General features: G+C 42.2%; 1 protein-coding gene across 1 annotated transcript in view; it reads left to right on the top strand.

Annotated features, from left to right (window-relative positions):
- Positions 1-10,023: 10,023 nt before the first annotated feature.
- The window catches only part of LOC149315903 (RNA helicase MOV-10-like), a 43,353-nt gene continuing 36,394 nt past the window's right edge, over positions 10,024-16,982 (top strand). The window contains exons 1-2 of the mRNA XM_089514401.1: positions 10,024-10,160; positions 16,740-16,836. Of these exons, the coding sequence (XP_089370527.1) occupies positions 10,027-10,160; positions 16,740-16,836 (231 nt within the window). The 5' untranslated portion in view covers positions 10,024-10,026. The remainder of the gene's footprint in view (positions 10,161-16,739; positions 16,837-16,982) is intronic.

The raw sequence follows: 16,982 nt of genomic DNA, 5'->3' as shown, positions 1-16,982 counted from the left end.
AGAGTAGATCTATTGCATAAATTGATTAAGTCAGCACATAGGTATATCCATTGGCTTAATATTGCTATTCTAGTTGGGACTAGAATGTGGTGCAAGTCAATGTATATCATTATCAGTGTGCTCATACAGAGATGGTCCATTGCTCTTACTTTGGTCCTCCTGTTCATATGAACAGATAAATTAAGCAGGCATGGATAGTTTAGTATTGCACCTTAATCCAGGATTAGAGTTTATTGCATCCAAACAAGTCTGCATTTGTAAATCAATAATCATTGTTGTTTTAAGATGTTTTTTTTTATTCTGACATGTTTTGGCACAATAAGTCATAATTCCAGTTGCAGATATAATAAATATTAGGTTCTTTATGTTTTGATTACCTTTCTATGACTCCTCTGATTAGCAGAATCAAAATGGAAGTGAATGAACTGGGCACACTAGCAAATGGTTCCTGCACATTGTAGTTTAATAACCAACAACTCCTGACCTACTATGGATGAGCACAGCTATAAATTTTTAGAGGAGCTAAAAATGTGACACTAATATAAGAAAGTTTTCTAAACTGAGCTAATAATCTAGTTCTGAATATGACTTTTAGCCACAGTTCTTTTTGTTCCTAGCATCCAATAATCAGATATATGGCACCTCTGAATATAGATGTTATAGTCATTAATGACTGGTGTGTATTAGGGGGAGAGTACTTTGAATTTCCAAAAATGCAACAATTTTGGATGGGCGGAGCATCTTTGGGAATGGCCTTGGGGAGCTGCAAGTGAGCCATGGGCCAAGTTTCTGGCCTATAATTTACATTACAGTGTCCTCATGTCAGCCAGTATCTGTCAACCAAACATATCTTACTGGTTTTTTTGTGAGAATAAATAATATTGCAGGACAGATCATGCTGAAGATGAAAACAACATTCTTGTTATGCACAAGAGTTTTTCCTGATATTTCTGTACTGATACCAAAAACAAAAATGTCTTTCAACACTACAACACAATCCTACCATCTGATTGACAGGGATAAAATGAATGAGATAAATAGCAGACATGAGAGGAGGAAATAAGACATGGTTTGATAATTCCCTCTCATCTCACTGGTTATTCCCTGTCAAACATATTTATAATAAACTGCCAGTTGAAGCAACATTCCATCCACTTGACAAAGCGATTTACAGTTCATAAACAAGGGCCCTGGTGGCGCAGTGGTTAAATGCCTGTACTGCAGCCATTCACTCAAGACCACAAGGTTGCGAGTTCAAGACCAGCAAGAGGGCCCAAGCTCGACTCAGGCTTGCATCCTTCCGAGGTTGCTAAAATGAGTACCCAGACTGTTGGGGGCTAATTAGCTTACTTGCTAAATTAGCTTACTTGCTGTTCACCGCTATGATCTTTGGAATAGCGGTATATAAATAAAACAAATTATTAATTATTATTATGTTCCTGTCATTGCTCAGAATGAGGCAACTGCTTCAGGCAATGGGATGCAAGCATTGATGAAATGTGCTGCTGAATGTAACCCACAGTCAGAGATCCTGTTGCTGCTTTCTCAACTTGCCTTCTTCCCAGATCACTCCACCACACACTTGTGTGATGTCCACCCACCGTTCCTCTATCTCGCACCACAACATGTTCCAGTTGCTCCTGCAGAATATTGGACTTTTCTCCTTGCCTCCCTATCTGATACCCTTCCATCACCCCCAGCTCTCATCTCCTTGGTCATCCACACAATCCCTGTTGCTGTTCCTTGCAACTGTGCTTATAGCATCCTCCATCTATTACTTACACAGTAGGGGCAGCTGCAGCCCTCCCTTCTACTACATCTTACTTGCCTGTTTATGTGGCGACTATTGCTTCTTCCCTCTTCTACCTACACAAAACCAGTACGAACAGGCTAGCACTTTTTAAAAAAATAACAAAAAGCCAGAAGAAAGAGTGCAATGGCATCACATGTTGGTGTCACCTGGTGCAGGTGCCTAGAAAGGAGTGCTGGAGGAATAGTGGGGGACTGTCTTCCTTCCTCTTCCACTGTCTTGCTTGCCTGCCACCCCACCACCCACTTTCTGGCCAGACCCAGAAGGGGCTGATGGCAGTCAGGCAGCTGGCCAGGCAAACAAGGCAGAGAGAGACCAGGGCTTTCAATCAGACTTCTCTGTGGTGGTCACTCAGCCAAGGGAGCCAAGGCAGTGGTGAGAAAGGGGTGGATGCCAGTGGTGTAGTTACAACCTCACCACAGCTACAGTAGTTTATACAGCTATAAACTACAACAAAACAAAGGTTATGGTATTTAATAAGAAAAAGACCAAACATAAATGGCAGATTGACGGCCATCAAATACTTAGGGATAACCTTCCAGTCAACAGGATCGTGGAATCTGCAAACAAAGCATGCCATCGCAAGTGCCCAAAGAAGCACCAAAGCACTTCTTTCCTTTCTCTATTCTAAAGGTGGCCAATATGTCCCCGCAGCCATCCAAGTATTTGTTAGCAAAATAATTTCCCAGATGTTGTATGGCTGTCAGGTATACACGCTTAATAATTACAACTCATTTGAAGTAGCACAAACCAAATTTTTAAGAGCAATTACAAGGATCCCAACATGCATCCCAAATGTAATACTCAGGTTGGAGACAGGACAAATTTCTATGGAAGCCCGAATATTGATGCTTACTGTAAATTTCTGGCTAAAGTTGACTTTTCTTCCTGTGGGACTTACGCCATTAATTTTGGCAGATACTTTTCAATCTAAATGGAAAAACTCTCTGACTACAAAACTCCAAAATCTGGGTCTCACGACTAACGCCCTCCAGTCTATGGGATATTCTAAAGCTAAAACAGCCATTATGCAGCGCATAAAGGACACAGAAGTCCAAAACCATAAAACTCAGTCCGCAAACTATTTTTCTTATTGGGACAGTATAGGACCGCTTACTGTGCCAAACCACATCACAAACCTATCGATTCCCAGATATAGAATAGCTTTTGCACTGGCTAGATTAAATGCTCTTCCATCAGCATTACTGGAGGGTAAATTTACTAAGACTCCTGTTCATGAGCGAACATGCCCCTGTAACTCAGGAGATGTAAAAAATGTTGGACACGTTTTATTTCATTGCCCTTGTTATGACAATGCTCGCAGAGATTTGATCACTCCTATACTCTTGAACGTACCTGGGAGATCTGTACCTGTTCTCAGACTGGAACTTGCATATAACTTATAAAGTGACACAATTTTCTGCACTAGCAATCACTTGTAGGAAAAGAACAACTGATCAAAGTTAAACACATAATATTGTGTCATGCCTGATACTGTATGTCTGGTTAAAACCTGATATTGCTAATCTACCTTTACTATTTCTGTCTTAAGGGTGGAAACCCAAAAAGGTTTATTTCTATTTTATTTATTTTATTTTATTTTAAATGAAGCTATCTTAAATGTAACGGAAAAGAATTATTTACATTTCTAGTTGGCAGATTTTTATCCCAAGCAATCTTTTTATGTGTATTATTTTATTTTTTATGTTATATTTTATATTGATGCTGGTCTTTGACCGTAATAAAGAATGTATAAAGAATGTATAACCTCACCGCAGCCACCAGCCCCCACCCATTCAGGCTGCTCCATGGCTGTGGGCTTTGGCCAAGGGAGCCAAGGTAGCAGAGAAGAAGGGACAGATTCAGCAGCTGCAGTGATCTGTTGCTGCCAAGTGGCAACTGCAGAGAGAAATGGGCAAAAATTAAGGCAGGAAGGACAGGAGTCTGTGGCACTGCCCTTTCTCAACGAGCCCACATGACCCAGAAGGAGCTGCCAGGTGGCAGCAGCATTGTACAAACCTGCAATGGGCAGAGGGTCTCACTGGGTCACCAGAGGCACCACTTGGGGCTCAGGAGGTGTGGACCACACTGGGTGACACTTCAGAGAGGGATGTCACCCAGTGAGATGGAATACCTGAAGGGACTATTGTAGCTACTCGGGGACTGAGAAAGACCATTGCTTCCCTTTTTCTCCTGACCAGCTGCCACACTGGACCCTAAATGGGCCCTCCAGAGGCCTCAGTGCTGCACCTTTAAGTAGCAGTGGCTGCTAGGAATGCAGTGCCTTCAGGGTGTGATGTGGCTTCTCTCTGATCAGCCACACAGGACCCTGAATGGGCACTCTGGAGGCCACAGCACCCTTCAGCAGCAGTCTGAGTGGCTGGTAGTCAGGGGGGAGAAAGGGCCAGGTAGTACACACACACACACACACACACACACTGGGTGACATCAACTTCAGCAATGCCACTAAGTGTCATCAGTGCAAATTGCCCCCACCCCTCGGCACTCTCTGGTGCCATCTCCTTTAGCAAACAGTGGCATCTCCTTTAGCAAGCAGTGAGTGAGCTTGGGCTGTTGCTATCAGTGACAGCTAATGCTAAACAAAGCCTCTTACTTTTTATGGTAACACAAGTCTCCATTGCTGTTTTTCTCTGCAGTGCATTAACATGGCTGCTGTTGTTTTTGTTGTGGTTGTGTGCCTTCAAGTCATTTCTGACTTATGGAGATCCTAAAGTGAACCTATCATGGGTTTCTTGGCAAGATTTATTCAAGGTTGTTTGCCATTGCCTTCACCTGAGGCTGAGAGCATGTGACTTGCCTAGGGTCACTCAGTGGGTTCATGGGTAAGTGAGGAATTGAACCCTGGTCTCCAACACTCAAACTACTACGCCATGTTGGCTTTTAAAGGAAATAGCGATCTAATGGCAAACTTCCTCTGAAGAAACTTGCCAAGAAAACCCCAAGATACATTAGCCTTAAGGTCACCATAAAGTAAAAACCACTTAGAGGCACATAACAGCAAGTAATCTAATGTAACAGACCTATGTTTCCTTATTGACACCATCACCCTATATTTTATTTCCACTTATCAAATTAAATCTGACCCACACAACTATCCACCTATAGCTGCTGCTTTGTTACTCTGCTACCATTCACATTCATCTATGGGAGTCCTAAATCTGGACATATTTACTTCAATCTGAGACCCATTTAGTTTAGTAAGTAATAAGACTGAGGAAAGGGTTCAAAGGTCTAATCATATACCCGAGACAAGGAAGTGCGGAATTAGTTTTTTCAACATAACCTCACCATCTGTTTATTATCTGAAAGTACTTATCTGAAACCTAAGATCCATAGCAAACATCTACCTTACCTCAATAAGCTTTGGACTTTCTGTCTAGCCTCCATCTTTTCTCTCCTGTTGCTTTCTCTCCTCTCTTCTTTGCCACCTGGAAGCAACAAGTTAAGTGCTCAAGAAAGCTGGGGAAAATAAAATGGAGTTTATATTATCCCAGAAACCCAGTAAAGATTACAATTGCAGCAAAAGCAATAGTGTCTAAGGCACCTTAAATAATATAAATATTATGCGATTATAGCATTTTGTCTGGCTTTTCTTTGCTACTTTGTTCTCTTATGTTTCCTTCTTATTTGCTCCTATGTTTTGGCTGTTGGCAGTTTTGTAAGAATTCACCAACAGACAAGTTCCCCCTTTCCTTATTAAAGAAGCACTAAAAGGCTGTTTCAAGCTCATTTCTTACAAAACAATGTGGCTCTGCTTTTAGCATATTACTTCAGCTTCCAGTAAGGAAAATATACTTTTTTTAAGGTGGCGGGGGCGGGGGGGGGGAGCTTAGAATCGAAATCAGCTAATGCTCCTAACTGATACTGGATGCATTGGGTAGAATTCTGATAAAATCCAGTCATGGCAGTAACAAGGCTACTTTTGGAATATGTAAAGCTATACACTGGGCATGCTTGGAATGCATTCTTTTCTGCAGAGTAACCACACCTTTTCTCACACACCTGGTTATGGGCTCCACGTATCAAGGGTGTATGACTGTGGTACTTTCTATTTTGCAGAAATCTATCTGAATCATAAGGGAGAAAAGCTGCATTGCAACATGCTTAATCCATGGGGTTTGATGCGGCACTGATCCATCCAGTCTTGTTTCTGCTGAGAGGGACTCAATATCAGGTCTACATTCAAGTTACTCTAGAGAAACTGCATTCTTTGGGGGAGTCCTACTTGTAGCGAGTACTATAGTTTTATTGCTCTAAATCAGGGGTATGATGCTCAAAGCTCCCCATTATTCTTCACAATGTTTTGGCCTCTCAGTGCTGCTTTAGACCCAGCAGTAGTCCTTTTTCAACAGGAAATTCTCTGTCATTTTGGGGTCACCTCTTGTTAAAAAGACAGGATGTGTTGTTAAACCATTTGTTTAACATTGATAAAATGTTGGAGAATAGCTTCTCACTAAATATGCATTACCATAATTGATGTAAAACAGAGATGAGTAGCTGCCCAATGCTGTTGAACTGCAACTCCCAGAGCACTAGAGATAGCAGATAGTGAAGAATGCTGGAATTTGCAGTTCAACAACATCTGGAGGGCCACACAATTCCCACCGCCATGTAAACATTGACTTATTTAAATGAAATAATTACTTTTTTAAATCTGTAAAAAGATTGTGGAGATCAAATTAATATGGCATGCTCTTTACAATGTTGAAATGTGCAAAAATGTGAATAAAACAGACAGTTTTCCTGATCTTGACTTTGCTGGTGGGGGATCAAGGCCAGTGGAATGCACAGGAGTTAATATAAATTAATCTTAAACAATACAGTGAATATTACACAGACTTGTTTCCCCCCGTTTATTCCAAAGAATATGTGAGAATGAAATGACTGCAAATAGTGATAAAAGTGAAAATACAATGTAAAACACTTTTTAAATTTTCATGGCATAGTTTGTTTTGGACTGAGTCCTGAAGATGCCAAGTAAGGAGTAAAGAAGAAAGTAACTGCTTGGCCTAAGTCATCATCAGCTAATTCCTACATAAGCAGCAAGAATTCTGAGGGTTTGCCAGCAAGTAACAAGAGTCCAACGTTTAATTTGTTATTGTTCCTATGCAAGTCATTACAACTAGCAATCTGAGTCTGCAAAATCTTATAGATAACCAATTCTCTAAATGTCATCCCTTCTTCTAGCCAAAAGAACGTATTACCAATCTGCAGGTATGAATAGTGTTGGACAAAGTCCAGGGTTTACACAGAGGTGGAAAAAGTTACTGGACAACTTCCTGAATATCCAGTGTGATTGGCTTGAGTTTTGGAGACTTATAGTATGAAAAGAGACCTGGAAGGCTAGCAGGCATTCTGAAAGAAAGATATCTCACTGCAACGTTATCATATTTTGTTCAGTTCCACTTTTAAAATAAAATACTGTACCTTTCAGATCTCAGCCAAATGCTCTCGTGAATTCTATTAGTATCATGGAATGTTTCTGTTCACAAAGGAAAGTTCATTTGGTTTTAGGGAAAATGCTGATAAGGCAATAACTATTTGCTTAACTGCTGCTACTCCATGGTGACACTGGAACCAACCCTCCTATTTGTCAAGAGAGGGTCAGGGTTTGTGTAAACTGACAAAGAAATCTAAAAGTCCTGAGACTGCTAAGTCAAAATTAGATGTAGTTTGGGCAGATATGGTCAGTCCTAAATTTTCTTTTTGAGAATAATAATAATAATCTTCTACTGAGCTGTTGATTTCATTTAATTGTTTTCATGAGTGGCTAGAAGTAAGCACAGGGGAAAGGGGGGTATATGTGTGAGTCCAGTTGCTATTATTCCCATTGTACAGATGGTACATATATAAAGTGGGAGCTGCAGAAAACTGGTTTGCCTCAAGTAGGATTGGAAAGCATGCAGTGTTCCTCAGTACTGGCTATGCTGGTGGGAGTTGCTGTTCAACAGCATCTGGAGGGCTGCATAATAGAAATTGACTTTCTAAACCAGAGATGGGTTAGAATCCTCCCAAGATTAATAATACAGTACAATAAAAACAATTGACATGTGTGATGTCTTTTAGAAGTACCCTAAACCTGTAGCCTCCTCATCAGGCAAGGTGTTAAAAACCATACAGGAGAGAAAAAAATTGAAGATGGTGACCACAGAGGATTTACGTAAATTCACCCTAGATAACGAGGAAATCAAAATTGTTAAAGATTTCCCATATCTTGGCTCAAACATTGATCAGAACAGAGTCTGCAGTCACGAAATCTGAAGAAGATTAGGAACGGGAAGGGCTGCTATGAAAAAACTAGGCAAAATCCTAAAGAGTAAAGATATACAGCTGAACACTATGGTTAGAATCGTCCACACCATAGTATTCCCCATTACCATGTATGGATGTGAGAGCTGAACAGTGAAGAATGCTGATAGGAAGTAAATGAATTCATCTGAGAAATAGTGCTGGAGAAGAGTGCTGAGGCTACCATGGATGGCCAAAAAGACAAGCAACTGGGTCCTAGAACAAATCAAGCCTGATCTCTTCCAGGAAGCCAAGATGACAAAACTGAGGCTGTTGTACTTTGGCCACAGCATGAGAAGGCATGACTCATTAGAAAAGGCAATGATGCTGGGGATGGTAGAGGGCAGGAGAAAGAGAGGAAGACCCCATAGGAGCTGGATAGACTTGGGGAGACCATGGGCCTGAGCCTGCAGGAACTAAGCAGAGAGGAAGGGTTGGGGGTCTTGGAGACATCTCATTGACAGGTCACCATGAGTCAAGGATGAGTTCAAGAAAGCTAACAATCACACTGGGTGTTGATATTCTATTATTTTGTATTTTGTATTGGGACAAGTGGGATATAAATGTTTAAAATAATCAAAGCATGATCTGGTAGTGGTTAGTGTTGATGACGGTGTATTCTGTCCTTGAGTGAATTTTAAAATGGTTTTATTCCATAGATTAACTGTGCATACTCTCCCTCTCATTCTCTGTTCATGTTTTTCTTGAGTCCCAGTATTTTGGGGGAAAGGCAGGATATACAGATGAAAGGAATACAATAAAATAAATAAAGGGCATTGGTTCATTGTATAGATTTCAAAAACATATATTCCAAAGACCTATAGGTCTCTTTGGACTTTCAACTCCACCCCATGCATCTGAGGAAGTAGGCTCAAGTCTAGGAAAGCTCATGCTACTTACAATCTGTCTCTGGATTCTCCAGTCCACCCCATGCATTTGAGGAAGTAGGCTCAGGTCTACAAAAGCTCTTTCCCCCCACGGCCTGTCTTTGGACTCTCCATTGCACCCCATTTAGCTGAAGAACTAGGCTCAGGCCTACAAAAGCACATGCTGCCTTTGGTCTCTCTCTGGACTCTCCGATCTACCTGGTTTTATTTATTATTTTAGAGTATTTATACCCTGCTCTTCAGCCACAAAGGCTCTCAGAGTGGCTTATAAATGGTTAATTAGACTCAGTCACTTCCCTGTCATCAGGTTTATAATCTAAAAAGACATGACACAAAATGAGAAGGGAATGGCCCCAGGGAAGGGATCAGGTCCAGCAGTTCTTCTCTTCTCTACCTGATGTAAGGAGGAACTAGGCTCAGGTGTCAGGTCTACAAAAGCTCATGCTAGAGATGGTCAGTCCCTGCACCCCCCACTCCACCCAATGTATCAGAAGGACTAGACTCAGATCTACAAAACCTAATGCTTCCTATGCTCTGTCCCTAGACTCTCCGCTCCGCCTGATGTATCTGAGGAACTAGGCTCAGATCTACAAAACCTCGCCCTATCTTTGGTCTGTTCCTGGACTTTCCACTGCACCCAAGTTATCTGAGGAACTAGGCTCAGGTCTAGGAAAGCTCGTGCTCCCAGTCATCACTCTCTGAACTCTCCACTCCACCTGATGTATCTGAGGAACTAGGCTCAGGTCTAATAAAGCAGCTGAAGAGGGGTCAACCCGGATTCGCTCTGTGGTGCGGACGCAGGTTGGGTTTCCCTTTGGGACAGAGGAGAGAGAGAGGCAACCCCTAAGGAGTCCTGGCTTTGGGCTTGGCCCAAGGAAGAAGCCAGGGGTGTGTGGGGCCGACCACTTTGGTGGAGTGAGTTTCGCTTTCGATTATCGCGGAGGAGGAGCAGCCCTTGCCTGGCCTTGCCTCCTAGTTGCCAAGTGTTGCCTTTGGCAAAGAGGGAGCGGAGCAGAAAGGATGCCCCAAAGGACGCTGCGAGAGACGGCCGAGATCGGAGAGCACTTCCTCCAGTTCCTCAAGGACTCCGGCCGGGGAGATGTGAGCCACAAGGAGCAGCTGAAGGCCATCTACAACCAGGAGTTCCGCCACAGGTAGGCGGGGAGGCTGGAGGGGTAGGGCATCTCCACACTGGAGACATAACCCGGTTTGGCCCCGCTTTAACTCAGTGTTTGGTTCAAGGCTATGGAATTCTGGGAGTTGGAGTTTGTTGTGGGGCCCAGAGCGGAGCAGAGCTCCCCTCTGGGCCCCACAACAAACTCCAACTCCCAGAATTCCATAGCAGAGAGTCAGACAAAGAGAGATCTTGTTGCACTTTTTGAGATTAACTGAAAGATATTCAAAGATATAGCCATGTTAGTCTGTAGAATCAGTACGTAGAGAGATCTTGCATCGCCTTTGAGACTCAGTGAAAGACAGAAATTCAACCAGAGCAACTGACTGCCATCCTCTCCTGGTCTCCTCCTCAGTAAGTCCCACTGGGGCTCCCTGCCAGGTCAGAATGGCCAGGATCACAGCCTTCACGTGTGAGGGAGCTTGTAGCACCTTTGAGACTCACTCAAAGAAAGACATTCAAAGATATAGACATGTTAGTAGGTAGTATCAGTACGTAAAGAGATCTTGCAGCACCTTTGAGACTAAGTGAACCGTAGACTTCAGCCTACTTCCTCAGATGTATTTAAATGCATCTGAGGAAGTAGGCTGAAAGTCTACAAAAGCTCATGGTGCCAATTTCTTTCTTTCAGTGAGTCTCAAAGGCGCTGCAAGATCTCTCTACACCAAGGGTTTACCACACGGGAGGAATTTCTCTGAATTTCGAATGAAAAGAAAGTAGGGCCAGGACGCATTTACGTGAATTTGAATTGTGTTCAAACTGTCCGAAAATAGCTTGAGGTGCCTGAAATAGTGTGTGATCACCTCTCACACAATAACGTGAAACCCCATGATTGCGTTCAGACAGACTTGCCATTACTCCAAATTGTGTGTGGTAGTCTATCACGCAATAACGTGAAAACCCATGATTGCCATTGGATTATACTTCCAATTTCCCTTGTCTGATAAACTTCCATTTAAATGCATCTGAGGAAGTAGGTTGAAGTCTACAAAAGCTCATGCTGCCAATTTCTTTCAGTGAGTCTCAAAGGCGCTGCAAGATCTCTCTACTGAAGAAACAGCCCTGGTTCCAAAGTCCCAGTCCCTCTCCCAGGCTGCTAAAAAACTGGGAGTATGTTGGCGTTTAATGAACGCTTCCCATTCTTGGGAGCCTTTCCACCTTGACATAAGAGTGGGTTAAATGTGCTGTGTGTAAACAACATAGGAGGAAGCCGCAGTTAAAAAAGCAAAAAGTTGCCACACTTTTCTTTTTTGGGGAAAAAAGTTTATTGGTGTTTAAATCACCCGCTGTTTAAGGCTGGGGTCCAGTGTAGCAACTGCAGAGTTGGAGAAATCAAGATGGGAAGATGTCTTTATTATCCTCTTGCTCCTGAAAGATTCCATTCTAAATTGGAGAATCAAAATGGCCTCTGTCAGGGAAAGGCAAGGCCACTGGTAATAATGGCTATTGAGGGAGATCCTGGTGGTGTGTAAGAGCGGAAATGACATTGATGGTATCTTGTGAATCGTTTTAGGCTCAAAGGTCTTCCAGAAGAAGATGTTTCTAATGGTGCCTTTTCATCATGGTCATGTATCTGCCTGTTGCATCAGAAATCTAGTAACCAGAAATGGACTGGTGTACAGGGGCGGAGGACAGTTTTAAAAACTCTTTTGGTTTGTTTTAATTTTGAAGAGAGAGATTATTGGTCAGGAGTTTTTGAAATATTTTCCCCAATATCAAAAAATAATTTCTTTCCTTCTTCTGAAGTTTTTTGTGTAAGGAGAATTTTTTAAAAAATTGTTCATACATTTACAAGTGAGTGAAATTAGGTGGCGGTGTAGCTTAACCAAGGGGGAAATGCTGTAAAGAGTGTCAGAGAATGCTGTGAGAATTTTAGACCATAAATCGGAAATAACTTGAAGGAACACAACGAAAACAACAACAACAACAAACAAACAACAGAGTCCCTTCCGTGCTACACAGTTGTGGTGCTGTGATTCTGATTTAACTGTCATGGTTCATTCTATGGAATCTCAACATTTACACTCCAGGGAAGAGTGGACACGCATTAGAATCGATTCTTCAGAAAAGAAGCACTTTGTAACTACTATCAAAAAACCTGAAGTTTTGCATTCGCTCCGCTTTATTTCCCCTGGAATCGATCCAAGGAGGATCAGAATCAATTTCCAGTGGGAACTAGGGGCATATGCCCCAAATCACAATTCAGAGCTAATGGTAGTGGGAATGACCCCAGAGAAAAAGGGGTTTTTTTCCCTTCATTTTTCCGCAGGCCTCCACATCTCTAGTTCTTTTTTTGATAGTAGTTACAAAGTGCTTCTTTTCTGAAGAATCGATTCTAATGCGTGTCCAATAAGTGGAGACATCAGATCAGTATAGATTCTTTCTGAGGTTAGGGGAAAATGGCAGAGGTGGTGTGTGTGTGTGTCCCATCCCTCCCCAGAGATGTCACACAGACACCAGTGCTGCCTTCTAATCACAAAATCAATAGATTGGTAAAGCAACTACTGTATATACTCAACTATAAGCCAACCTCATGTATAAGTTGAGGGCAGGTGTTGGGGCCAAAATTATGGATTTTAGTATGACCCATGGATAAGTCGAGGGTTAAACCTAGGGGCGTGTAATGAGAGATGTAAAGGATGAAGCAAAGGGAAACAATGCCAAAGAATTTAGAAAATTACAGCAGACATAACTATTGGTACTCATACTAAAGGCTGGATGGATGAGACAGTAGAAGGGGATCAGTGCTTCCAGGGCAGATTAAACTCTTGCCTTTCACCAGGGGATGGATGGATGGATGGATGGATGGATGGATGAATGGATGGATATATGAGAGTTAAAGTACAGTACTTACATTGACCTGTGGATAAGTCAACTCAGGTTTTTTGGGTCAATTTTTTAACCAAAATTTCTACTTATGCATGAGTATATACAGTACTTTCAAGTAGTTGCTTGACCAATCTATTGATTTTGCAATAATATATATATGTATGTGTGTGTCTGTGTCCTGCTTTTCTCAGTTCCCCGGCCTTGCCTAGCCCTGCTGCCATCCTCCTCCTCCTGCCTCCTTTTTCCTCTTCCTTCCCCTCACACCAGGCCTCCCTTGCCTCTCGAAGGTCCTCCCCATGCCTTGTCCTCCTCCTTGACGGTCTTCCCTTTCATGATGCCTTGTCCTCCTTTGCCTTTTGGAGAGGAGGAATGTGGCCGGAGCCCCCTCAAGGACTCCTCCTCCTCCTCTTCTTCCCATCGTTGCTGCCATGGGTCCTCCAGTGGCCAGCATTGCCTCCCTCAAGCGATCCAGGCATGGCATTGGGCTCTATGGGATCCACAGAGGTCCCCCTCCTCTCTGCTATGCCTGCCCCAGCCTTCTCTCTCAGCCTCACACTCTCTCAGCCTCAGGTCACATTCTCTCAGCCTCCATCCCCCCCAAAATTTCCAAGCTGGGCTGCATGATTGACGGGGGTTCTGAAGCGGCGCTCCCAGTGGGGATGACAAAAAAGTGATTCCACTCTGGTAAGGAAAAAAATCCCCTTTTATGGTGGAAACAGGGGACCTTTTAGAGTGGCTTTCCAAACTGGGGCAAGGTTGAATCAGGAAGCGGTTCATCCTGCCAGTGGGAATGCCCCCTCCCTGTTTTTCCTGAATCATGCTAAAATAAAATATTCCATAATTAATTTTTTCCTGTTTTTCAAATTTACCCCATTTTTTTCTTATAATAGAACTCTTGGTCACAGAGCTGTAGTACCTCATTGTGTGCTTTCAAGTAGTTGTGTGCTCTCAAGTCATTTCTGACTTATGGCAACCCTATCATGGGATTTTGTTGGCAAGATTTGTTCTGAGGAGGTTTGCTATTGCCTTCCCTGAGGCTGAGAGAGTGTGTCTTGCCCAAGGTCACCAGTGGGTTTCATGGCCCAGCAGGGATTCGAATACCACCCCATCTCCAGAGTCCTAGTCCTATGCTCAAAGCAGTACTCTGTGCTGACTTTCACTAGTACCTCACTAAACTACAAACCCATAAGAGGCAGTCATGGCAAGTAAAGTGGAATCAGTGCTATAGTTGTACAGTGTGAACAACTGCTGGAAATGTGGCTGTGGAAATTTTGATTATGGAGTTGGGAATTCCATGAGTCAAGTGAAAAGCAATGGTCACATGCTACAATTTCCAGAAGGAATATGTTATTGGGCTGATGGGTTGAATTGGAAGGGCCCCAGCTGTGCCTTGGTTTTAACAAATGCATGTAAGGTTTCCTTAAAGGAAAAGCTTGTCCGAACGCAATCAGTGTTGCCTGTTTTGTGGTAAAAGGTAGTTCTCTGCAATAAGAGCCATACTTTCACCTCCTCTACAGTAAAGATTGTTGAAAAGAAGGGAGGTCAAGCCCATTTAGGTCAGATTTGAGATGCAAGGAAAAGGAAATGAATAGATGTAAGGCAGAGGTTGCAAATACTTCGTTTTGGGGGGCTACTTTTTACCTTGTTGGCTGTAGGGTTCTAGGAGCTGGAATTTTTTATTCCAAGCTCTGGGTGCAGCTTATCTTTGTGTCAGATAAATTGCCTTCCCCAATAAATAGAAAATACCTCAAGATGAGGAGGGTGTGTGTGTTGGAGTTGGATAGAAAGGAGGAATAGAGTCAAGTGGTTAAGAGCCCTGTTTTAAGACTAAAGAAGTAGAAGCATGTGAAGGTGATGAGGGGAGAAATGGTTATTGTGTTGGCAATATTTAAAACAACTCTGGAAACCTATTTCAGTGTACCTGTCCAAAGTGTGGAATGTAGGCATGTATAGTCGTATAGGCTCTTAGACTGATCGTGAATAAAGTCAACCAGTTTAGAAAATTTAACAGATCCTTAAATATGGGAATGTTTGGGAAAATATAGGAAACTTAGTAAATCCTTCTTAGGAGAAACCCGGCAATCCAATGCCAGGTAGGAGGGTTGTCCACCCAGAGACAAAATACTCCTGTCTGCATGTTGGACTATAACTTTGGAGACCAGAGTGCGTTTGTTCATGAAACCCACTGGGTGACCTTGGGAAAGTCACTCCAGGTTAGTATTATAAATAGTTTGAGCTTGGACTACAATTCTGGAGACTATGAATGAAAAGTGCAGGTAACATCATGCAAATTAAGCCTTCAGTTATTCTTGGAAAAGTTTCAAATCAGTTTGGAACCCCAAAATGGCGTTATTTACACCTTGCTTCAGATATATCCCCCCCCCCAAGTAGAAGACTTGAGGAAGATTTTTTTCCCCGTTTCCTTTCTCCAGCAAGAGGAGAGAAGAAAGACTGTTTGGGTGGGGGGTAGGAGGAGCAGAGGATCAATCTATGCTATAAATTGGTTAGTCCTTAAGGTTCCACACAATGCTGCTGTTTTACTGGAATGGATCAAAAAAGCCAATCCTTTGAAATGCTCTCAGTTTCACTCAGGCCAGTCTCAAAGCCTCTCTTACCATAACCTTCAGTTTGGCTGTCTGGGTGCTTTGTCACAGGCTTTGTTAACTGAGGTGTGCCTTAGAGGTTTGATTGGGTTGGACACTGCAGTCATTCCAGTGCCAAGTCAAAACATGGTGGTTCACTAAACCCTTTGGGGCTTGATTGATGTCATACAACTTTGCATATCTGTGCAGTCTTAAACCATTTAAACTTTTACCTGCATGGTGTTAAACCATTTAAATGATTTAAATCAGTTTTTAATCTGTGTTTTAACTGGTTACATTGATTAATATGTGTTAAATCATATGAAATCTTTTTTAAATTGTTTTAAGCTGATCTTTAGATAGATCAGCTTAAAACAATGCAAAAATTAAAAAAAATGATTTCATGCACTTCACAGATATTAATCAATTTAACCTCTTAAAAGAAGACAGATTAAAAACTGGTTCAAATAGTTTAAATAAGTACATTAAATGGATTTGCCCAGGTGAGATAGTTTCTAAATCAGTTTGCATCCAACAGATGATGGAGCATCTGTGCTTTAAAGTAACCCAAAGAGTAGCAGCAATTCTCTCCCACCCCAAACTCTATCAGCTTCCTGTCTTTTTGTGTGGGGTGGGAGAAAGCAGCATCTTCCCATCAGAATCCATCAGAATAATTTCAGAGAAGTAGGTGTGTTAGTCTCTTGCAACATAAAAGGGAGGGAGAGGGGAGAAAAAAGAATGTGGCAGCACCTTTAAGACTAAATGATTTTATTTTAGCATGAACTTTTGTAGGTATAAACCCACTTCTTCAGATGCGGTACATAGTGATATTAAAGCAGGTTATAAAGTATATTTATGTAGTTGTAGGAGTGGAATAGAATGTAATAGGATCCAGAAAGATGCAAATCATGTTCCCTTGCCCTAAATTTTTCAGAGGGCAAGCAAGATGATATGGGCCTTCAGATATTTACTGTGGTCAGTTAGTATTCATCTGTCAAAGAAAAAAAATTCTGTTAAACAGATTTACAGTTTTAAAGATGCTGCCACATTTCTTTTTTACCTCCCTCCCTTTCTTCTCTTTAATTCAGCCGAATGATCCTACTTACTTCTAATGTTGTCTTCTCCCTGTTTGTTATTTTTGTGTGCAGAGATAATGCAAAGGGACCCAATTTCTCCTCTCTACTGTATGCACTATTCATTTACGGCCGTGCCACAATGCGTCAAGAACGTGTGCAGTTTGAAAAGGTAAGAGATGGTTTTGTTGTTGATTCTTCACTCCCTTCTTGGGGAATTTGTCTTGATGTGCGTGTGCCTTCAAATCACCTGTCAGCTTATGGTGACTCCATGAATTTCATAGGGATTTCTTAGGAAAGGAATATTCAGAGGTGGCT

This window comes from Sceloporus occidentalis, unplaced genomic scaffold, assembly GCF_023333645.1.
Source record: "Sceloporus occidentalis isolate IW3139 unplaced genomic scaffold, rSceOcc1.0.p SCAF_3, whole genome shotgun sequence".
In the NCBI taxonomy this organism is placed as follows: Eukaryota; Metazoa; Chordata; class Lepidosauria; order Squamata; family Phrynosomatidae; genus Sceloporus; species Sceloporus occidentalis.
This window is presented reverse-complemented; position numbering and strand designations above follow the sequence as displayed.